The sequence below is a fragment of the Corella eumyota genome, chromosome 1 (assembly GCF_963082875.1).
Source record: "Corella eumyota chromosome 1, kaCorEumy4.1, whole genome shotgun sequence".
Taxonomy (NCBI): domain Eukaryota; kingdom Metazoa; phylum Chordata; class Ascidiacea; order Phlebobranchia; family Corellidae; genus Corella; species Corella eumyota.
Window position 1 is genome coordinate 22,495,726 of NC_137490.1, and position 9,294 is coordinate 22,505,019.

General features: G+C 28.6%; 2 protein-coding genes across 2 annotated transcripts in view; both read right to left on the bottom strand.

The window, feature by feature from the left end:
• Positions 1–5,926, bottom strand: part of LOC145762201 (bridge-like lipid transfer protein family member 1) — a 44,122-nt gene extending 38,196 nt beyond the window's left edge. Inside the window, 9 exon segments of the mRNA XM_082574633.1 lie at positions 192–337; positions 1,109–1,175; positions 1,674–1,869; positions 2,091–2,223; positions 2,558–2,821; positions 3,305–3,445; positions 3,772–3,900; positions 4,378–4,545; positions 5,620–5,926. Coding sequence (XP_082430759.1) covers positions 192–337; positions 1,109–1,175; positions 1,674–1,869; positions 2,091–2,223; positions 2,558–2,821; positions 3,305–3,445; positions 3,772–3,900; positions 4,378–4,545; positions 5,620–5,917 — 1,542 coding nt within the window. The 5' untranslated portion in view covers positions 5,918–5,926.
• Positions 5,927–5,937: 11 nt separating this feature from the next.
• Positions 5,938–6,986, bottom strand: LOC145762243 (gamma-aminobutyric acid receptor-associated protein-like 2). The gene has a single exon (XM_082574637.1). The coding sequence runs from the start codon at positions 6,832–6,834 to the stop codon at positions 6,478–6,480; it is 357 nt and encodes a 118-aa protein (XP_082430763.1). The 5' UTR covers positions 6,835–6,986; the 3' UTR covers positions 5,938–6,477.
• Between the last annotated feature and the right edge of the window lie 2,308 nt (positions 6,987–9,294).

Sequence of the window (9,294 nt, forward strand, 5' to 3'; positions counted from 1 at the left end):
CAAAAACCTAATTAGTAGTTTTATGTTCGAGCAATTATAATTAAAAATATCCCAAACTAGCCAAGTCAACTATATACTTGGTTGCAGTAACAAATTAGATTCAATAGAAAAACAATGTAATGACTCAAAAAGAAAAAAACTGAGAAATTTAAAAAGCACTGAAACTGAAAATATATAAAATTAGTCATAACCTTTGTTGCAGTGATGTCACAATCCCATGTTTGTGATTGGTTCCAGATGAGTGGATAATGGGAAGTGATGTTAAAACGCAGGGTTTCCGCAGATAAAAGCTTCCGATATTCTAAAGTTGTTGACGCTTCAACAAAAAACAATTGACCTAAAAAAAAATATTTTTACAAAATTGTTTTTGTTTAAAAAAAATAAAGTAATATATATCACAACTTAAAGTAAAATGGGTAAGGTTAAAGGTCTATGCAGAATAACATAACTTAATTAATCTTATTTTATTGTGTTAGTAATATATCATATAGTAGTAGAGTATTTGTTATCATGTTTAATTAAAGTGTATGAAAATGAATCATAATATGTATTATTTTAACAAAATATGTCTTTGATAGTATATTTGAAATATAATGATTCCCCCCAGAAATATATTATTTATAAGTATAACATTGCTACTTGTTTTAAATACAATTAAAAACACCTAAAATTCCAATTAAATTCTATCCCTAAATAATTAATGAAGGTATAGTGATTAGATCAGATTTAGTATTTTCAATACCATTTATAGAAAAAAAAAATTATGCTTTAAAAACTGGTAATATTGTATAAGGTTGTGAATGGCAACAGCAGCGTGGTGTAGTGGTAAAAACATTTGCTACACTACACATGAGGTCGTGGGTTTAATCCCCACTGATCTCATGCTGTAGCGCCCTTGAGTAAGGCATTGTAAACAGTACAAACTCCTGCTGAGCCAGCACTTAATTAGTAGCCTAGTTACCGGGCAATTATAATCTATAATATCCCAAACTGCGACAGGCAACTTGAGACTGGGTGAGGGTAACTGATGTTACTCTATGTTTAAGTCGCACATTTGACCTTCCCACATTGAGGATAAAGATATATACAAAAAAAATATATAATAAACCTGAAATATGGGTGGAGTAACCATCATCTGTTACTATCATAGGAATATCAATCTCAATACAAGAACCCTTTAATAAAATATTTAAATTAGTTTTTAAAAAAAATTGAAAAACAATTAGAAAAATAATTAATTAATAATAAGACAATAATCTTATTAAATTTAACAAAAAAAGCTAAAAGCAAAAATTCTAAATAGTAAGAATAAAAGTCAATTTACACTACTTTTTTAATCAATATTTTAAAATTAGGTCACTGGTTTTTATCCCTTATGTTAAGTAATTAAACAAAAGAAAGATTTTTTTAGAAGTTATAAACTAAATAAAAATAAATTAAGCATAAAAAATACACTTGCAACCGTTAAAAAAATGTATATAGCCTATATAAAATAGTAAGAATATTGATATTTTTAAATGCCTTAAAAACAAGCTTATTTTAAAAATTCAAAATTTTTTTGTAGCAAAAATTAATCCTACAACTTTTAAACATTTTAATTTACCATAAAATCCAAAAAAATACCAAATTAAACACCAAAGTAATAATAATATTGTAAATATTTTTTCTAGTACCTTGGACGTGTGAACTCTTATCCCATTCACTTTATCTCCTTCTGTAAACAAAATATCGATATCTGCTTTATCTAAAAGGTCCATGTATATCTTGAAGCTTTGTGGCTCCCTCATGTGGCCAATTACTGGCTTGTCGTTCACCTTTAAACTTTGATAATCAGCAGGAAAGAAGAATTTCCATAATAATTCTCGTTGCCTGCGATAAATTTTTAATAAGTTTGTTAAGTCAAAAAATTAACTATTCGTCTGTGGTGTGTAAATCTAGATGATTAATATAAAGATAAGTCTATAGAAAAGTCAATTACAAACTCAATGTTGAATTTTTACAGTGTTTACTCACAGAAACAAAAAAATAAGTAGCTTACATGCATAAATTGAACAAAACTTAATTAAATTTTTTAAATTTTAAGGTTTTACCGATCAGCCCATGGTCCATAGTTGAGAGAAGTTTTAGTTCCCTGTTCACATTTAACAGTTAGCTCCCAAATCGGACGATCCAACTTTGTTCTTTCTTCATTTACAAATTGAAGACTTTGTTCGGTCCATTTGCCTATAATATTAAAAACCACACACTTTAAATTAACTTAAAAACAAAAAAATTCAACAAAATGTATAACATTTGAACTTTAAAAATATGCCTGGAAAAATAGAGTAATTAGGGTGTAATAAACATTGGTTAACATAGCTTGTGTGTTTTATTGAGCTTGACCACATTTGTGCTTTAGTAATTGAGAAGCAGGCTTTTCTTACTTTATTTACTATCTAATAACTGGCTAAATAAATAGCATACACTTTTAACTAGTAAACCTGGTATATTTTATTAAACAATATTATTTTAAATTGAGAAATGTTAACAACAAAATTAAAAATAATTGAAAATTTACCCGGTTCATCCCAAGTGTATTTAACATCGACATCCCCCGATTGAAACAAGATGTAACCCTCCCCCATCTTCCTTGGAGGGGGCTCGTTATGGATCCCTATCACCCCTAACATTGCTGGGGTGAAGGAAGGGTCATAACCAACACTGGGGACAAGTGTCACCTTTAAAGAGCCGACCTTGCCATCAAGAACGTGCATAAATAGGTCATGTTTGTTGCTCGCGAATGTTGTTTTATATTGAAATTCAATTTCAGCAAAGGAAATAACTGAAAAATATTTTTTTAAATATAAAAAAAACTAAAAGTATAAAAGAAGACCCATACAGTATAGGCATAACAGTTTAAATACAAATATACTTTAAATAAAAAATATTATTACCAAAACACCCCTTAAAGTTAACTTTAAACCAAATAATTAATGCTGCTCATAGATTTATTAAACATATTAGCTAACACTAGTCAATAGCCTACGGGATTTTAATTGTTGTAATATGGGTCCAACTCTTAACTAATATTTGCCCGTGATAGTTTACCTGAGTACCACAAACAGTAGTTTTATTTATTTTGTCAACCTATAAATTGGAAATAAGTATTTTTATATCATCTACTTAGCTTCATTATAAATTTAATAAGTAAAGTAAACATTGATGATAATAACAGGTAAGCCAAATAATTAAATGACATAGAAATTCAATTTAAATTCATGATAAAAGTTTACAAACAATAAAGACATTATTCGATCCCACTTACCTTGAGTGTTTGGTAACAATCTGTTCCCGAAAATAAACCTTCCATAACTGATATTAATCTTAATAACTGGGAACAAAGTTCTCCACCAAACAATATCGTTTTTCTTTGTCGATTCAACTTCTTTGAGTTTAGGTTCTGAGTCTAAAATATTTGTCAATATTGTTAAGAAGCTGAAGTTTGTGTATTTTCAACTTAAGGATATAGATTGAATGTTAATCTTTGATTTTATTAACAATATAAATGGTGGGTGTTTTTATTACATTTAGTTTTGTAAAGAAATTTTTTACAATATTTACATTTAACATAAAAAAAAGTCAACTTCAGAGTTTGCAAAAAAAAATCTTGTTTTTACACTTAAAAGTTGGTAGTATTTCAAATTAAACCCAGGACCACATGTGGCAATTCAATGAACTTGACCACTGCAGAAAGCTGCCACTCAAAGTAATTATAGAATAACTTAAGTTTACCTGGTTTAACTTCTTGGTCTTGATTTCCAAATAAATTTCGAAGTCGATTGTATTCATTATTGCGATTGTATTGGTGGTAATCTAATCCATGTAGAACTATGCTTAACCTTGTATGCCCCTGGTTTAAATCTGAAATATACGAAAATGTTAATTTTGTAGTAAAAACGCCATGTATATATTTTACAATGTGTATATAAAATTTGTATATCAATATTTAAAGTTGGTTATTGGCATAGTGCATTTAATTTGTTGTGTAGTGTAGTTTGGTTATTTAGGGGTCCTCAGTTCAATCCCCACTGCTCTCATGCTGTAGTGCCCTTGAGTAAGGCGCTATAAACAGTATGAACTCCTGCTGAGCCAGCACTTAATCAGCAGCATAATTGTCGAGCAATTATAATCTATAATATCTCAGATTGACACAGGCAACTCGAGGCTAGGTTAAGGTAACTGTTGTTACTCAAGGTTTAGGTCGTAAATTTGACCTTTTCACATTAAGGATGAATAATAATAAACAAAAGTAATAACATAAAAATCAAGAAGTTAAAAGTTAGATTTAAAATCAAATATTCTAGAGGTAGGAATGTTTAAGTTAAACAAACTAAAAACCTGATTCTTTAATAAGTTTTGTGTTTTTATAACTTCTCCACCAACGAAAAATAAAATAACCGTCGGTAATTTTAATCGAGTAGTCGGTTGTGATGTAATGGAAGTCACGGATCATTAATTTCCCGGATAAAATTGAGACTGAGAATGAACCAAGGTGAATATAAGCGTCTGAAAAAATTGAGATTTTTGAAATTAGAAAATTGGACTTAGATCACAAAAATTTTGATCACTAAGTAACAAGAACAATATGTAATAGTTCTATTGTTCATAAATAAATAAACGATCGCTGTTTAATAATATTAAAGTTAGATTATATAGAATTAAGGTATCTAAATATATATTTCAAAGAACCTTGAAATATTGGAAACCAGATGAATATATTAATTATCTAGATTATAAAATAATAATAACCTATCATTAAAGTAAGGTTTCATAAAGGGGTGTATTATAAATGGCCTTTACGTAGATTTTAAAGAATCTTAATAACAAATATGCCAGGAATTACAATTATAATACAAAAGAGATTATTTTAACAAATGCAAAATATAAAAAATGTTAAGTTATTGCATACAAATTCTACAATTAAAAATTATGCCCAAAATTGTGCTAATTATTTTATTGGTTGGCTTAATTAATGTTAATTTATTGCACAGTTGTAAATCACTTAATAAAGGTGATTATTAAGTAATAAACCATCAGTTTATGACTCACAATGCTATGTTTGATGACTAGTTTTAACAATAACAAATAGCTTGCATTTTTTAAAAGATAAATATTGTCATAATGTTGTTTATGATTCAATATTAATTAATTTATGTTGTAATTATATATAGCCTATAAAATATATTGGTAAATAAAAGTAAATTATTTTGTTTTTTTTGTATATATCTTTATCCTCGATGTGGAAAAGTCTAATGCGCGACTTAAACATAGAGTAACATCAGTTACTCCGACCCGGTCTCGAGTTGCCTGTGGCAGTTTTTATAGATTTTAATTGCCCGATAATTATGCTGCTGATTAAGTGTTGGCTTGGCAGGAGTTCATACCGTTTATAGCGCCTCACTTAAGGGAGCTACAGCATGATATCTGTGGGGATTAAACCAATGACCTCATGTGTGGTGTAGGAAATGTTCTTACCACTACACTATGCTGCTGGTCTGTTACAGTAATGGTGTGAGTGTTTTTTATCTAATGACACTTAATTAAACTAAAGAAAACACATTTAATCTACATATAATTTACCTTTTGAAAATTGGTTGATTATCTTTGTGAGAATAAAACCGACAAATCTGGAGTTATAGTAAGTTAAATAAACACACCATAACCCAGATATAATAGTCACAATAAAAACTATCAAAATCGAGGAATTCCTTCCTTTTAGATCGTTATTGATGCACTGTAAATTCAATCGGTCAGTAGGGTCACTACAGTTTAACTTTGTGACATCGGTACCATTTGTTGTGGGTGGTGTGCTGTTGTTTTGACATAAACCACTAGTGGTCAGTGTTATAAACACTAACAAACTAAACCTAAGTTTCATCTTAATTTACATTCTTTACATCTGAAAACAAAGACAACAAAATATTAGGTTTTTGAAAAGCTTTAATAGTGTGTATAATAACGAAAAAATGTAGTTTTTTAAATCTTTACTTTCAAAATAAAAAGAAAGTCACAAAGAATTTTAATTTTGAAATATATGTAAGAATTATCTGAATTATGCCTAGTCAGGTAATGATAAAATCTCCTCAATAAGTTTAATGATTTATGACACCAAATACTAAAATGAAAAAAAACTTTAAAGAATAAAAAAGTCGAATGTTTTCATTTTTTTATTTATTTTTTTCTAATTAAAATAAAACCAATACCAATGAAATCTATGTAGAACTGATTACATGAATAAACAAATAAAAGAAAGTTTTTTTGTTATGTTATTAAAACATTAAACACAAAGAAAACAACACAAAATATAAAACAAAATACAAGTTATATATTAAGCTTTTTAAAAGGAGAAATGATCTGACAGAAAGTAAATATCAGTTGGTACAGCAATAAAACATGTATGGGGTAAATAAGATAAAATGTGTTCTAAAAATAAAAAGTTTATAAATCTCCAAAGGTATTTTCACCGCTGTAAGCGATATACAAGAAACCGTCTTCGTCTTTGTGCTCCGAATAAATTGTTTCCATCGTCGCACAAGAATTAGGAACCATTTTATCAACAAACAAAAATATCGCCTTTTCTGCAGAGAGGTCGATTCGTTTCCTAATAATCCACATAAATTGAGCGACAGAAATGTCAGCAGGAACTAAATATTTTCTTTTATCAATGTCCTTGATTGTAGAACCTTCGGCTTTTTCAACGATAACAGGAATACGACTCGGGTATTTGTTTGTGATTTTTGCTGATTCGTTCGAGCGATGTTCGAAACTATGATCTGCTTTAAATTGCCACTTCATTTTTAGAGTATGATATTGAATTACTTAAATATATTAAAATGCGATAATCTATAGAAAAAAACATAAAATAACTATACAGAAAAAAGAAAATGTAAACAAAAACTAGTGATAAAAACTACACAATCTACTTCAAAGTTCGTAAAACAAAGATAACACTATTTAAATACTAACTAATAGGTAAACATCTAAGCATACCAGAACAGTTGACAAAATGACAAAACTATATTTAAAAAATTTCTGAAAATTCTAAATATGTAAGTTCGACTGTTTACCTTTTAAACTGTTAGAGCTTTATAAATCCAAGTAATTTGACTTAACCTAACTTCTAACTAACCTGGTTCATTGTTTTAATGTAAACAGTTAAAACCATAACAAAGAATTTTCACGTAAAACTGCACACAACAAATAACAATCAGCTGACCGCATGACGTCACAAATGTAAAATTGTCAACACCCAAGCGTCGAAAAGTCACATGACCACATCCATAGACATCATACAAAGTAAACAAAGCAGTTTGTTTAATTGTTGTTTATTATTTATATCTGCATTTATTAAAATTATAACAAACTGCTTTAACATATTATGTAATATTTTTGCTCACTACAATATATTAAAAGGGTCTAACCTAAGTAATATTGTTGTAAAACCATAAATTTTAAACTAACAACATTTTTTTTGTATACGTTTTTATCCTCGATGTGGGAAAGTCGAATGCGCGACTTAAACATAGAGTAACATCAGTTACTCCGACCCAGTCTCGAGGTGCCTGTGGCAGTTTGGGATATTATGGATTATAATTGCCCGGTCATCATGCTGCTGATTAAGTGCTGGCTCAGCAGAAGTTTATATCGTTTATAGCACCTTACTCAAGGGCGCTACAACATGAAAGCAGTGGAGATTGAACCCACCACCTCATAGTGGTGTAGCAAGTGTTTTTACCAATACACCACGCTGCCGGCATTTTTATTAAAAATGTTTTTAAGCTAAAAATTAATATTTTTAGTGTTATAAAACTGTCACCATCATGTGGTAGCTTTTGCGATTTTTACATTGAAAAGGAAGACAAAAAATGTGATAAACAACCAATGCTATTAATAAGCGCAAAATTTAAATAAGTTTGACAACTGACAAGCAGAGGATTAAGGCTAGTCCGGATTAGGTTTGTTTTATATTAAGTCTATTAAAGTAATTTAAACCCAACATCAAAAATGTTGTAAACCTATTTATTCTATACACTAACCATCATGTTGTTAATTCGTTTGTAAGATACGTAAGAGAAAACAAAAACTTAATCCAGGCTAAAATTTATTACAAAATACAACAACATTTATGCTACAAATTTTTAAATAATCACACAACAATAATGCTACATAATCGCGAATACAATTTTAAAGGTTAATATTTTAAATGTCCATTTTTTTATTTTGGTTTTTCGCACATTGATAAAAGTAAATAATAAATACGATATACAATTAATATTACAACAATGCGACGGAAAAAAATGACAAAATTAATTTAATGATTTAAAACATGCCAAAAGTATTAATGTTTACATATTAGTTAGGATTTGGTAAACCATAAATGCGTGTTGCCGAAACTTCTGATCCATCTAAACTAATAAAGTATAAAGTCTGGGGTTTACCCGAATTCCAATCAGCTCGAGCTCTTAGTTCTTTGTAGTAGCCAATTTTTGCAATTTTTTTGTTCCACCCAGCAATTAAACGTTGTTCTACATTAATTTCATATCGCTCATTCAAAAGTGGTTCCAGTTGTTTTAAATCGTTTTTCCACGATATAGCAGCCACCTCAAGATTATTGATAAGAGAAAAACATGGAACTCCATTATGAAGAACTTTATGATAGATCCCACCACAGTTTGGCAAGTTATAATGGTTACAAATACAACTGTTTTGATTCATGGGAGGGTAATCACCAGTCCTAGAGCGCAGAACTATGTTTAATCTTCCATGTTTGATATTTTCTTTAAGCCAGGAATCAGCAAACAAATAGTTTCCCATTTTTTATATACAACCATTTACTGATAAAATAATAACATTTCAAATAGTTAAACTTTTTAAGAAAAAGCCAAATTAAATATTTTTATTAAAGAGTGGTGAGTAATTATAGCAACTTTGTTTAAATAGCAGCTTTAAAGTTTTAGTGGTTGTATTTAAAAATCGTGTTTTTATTATTTAACTATTAAATAAATATTTAAACCTTTTTTTTATGTCATATATTTACCAATTTAAAAAAAAATTTGGTCAAATAAAATATTTAAAAAAATCGACAACGGTTTATATTATTTTTTTGCTACTTTATTGCTTTTTTAAAAGGACTGCCTTGCTTAAGCATTTTCTAAACCGCTTTATAATAACAACCTTGTTTGATATAAAAACGTAATTTATGTAACAACCTACATAACAGTTTTTTATTTATAATGTAATACGACCCTTTTCAAT

Bases quoted from the DNA above. Each gene is read 5' to 3' on its own strand.
- LOC145762243 (XM_082574637.1), bottom strand. From the start codon at position 6,834: ATGAAGTGGCAATTTAAAGCAGATCATAGTTTCGAACATCGCTCGAAC.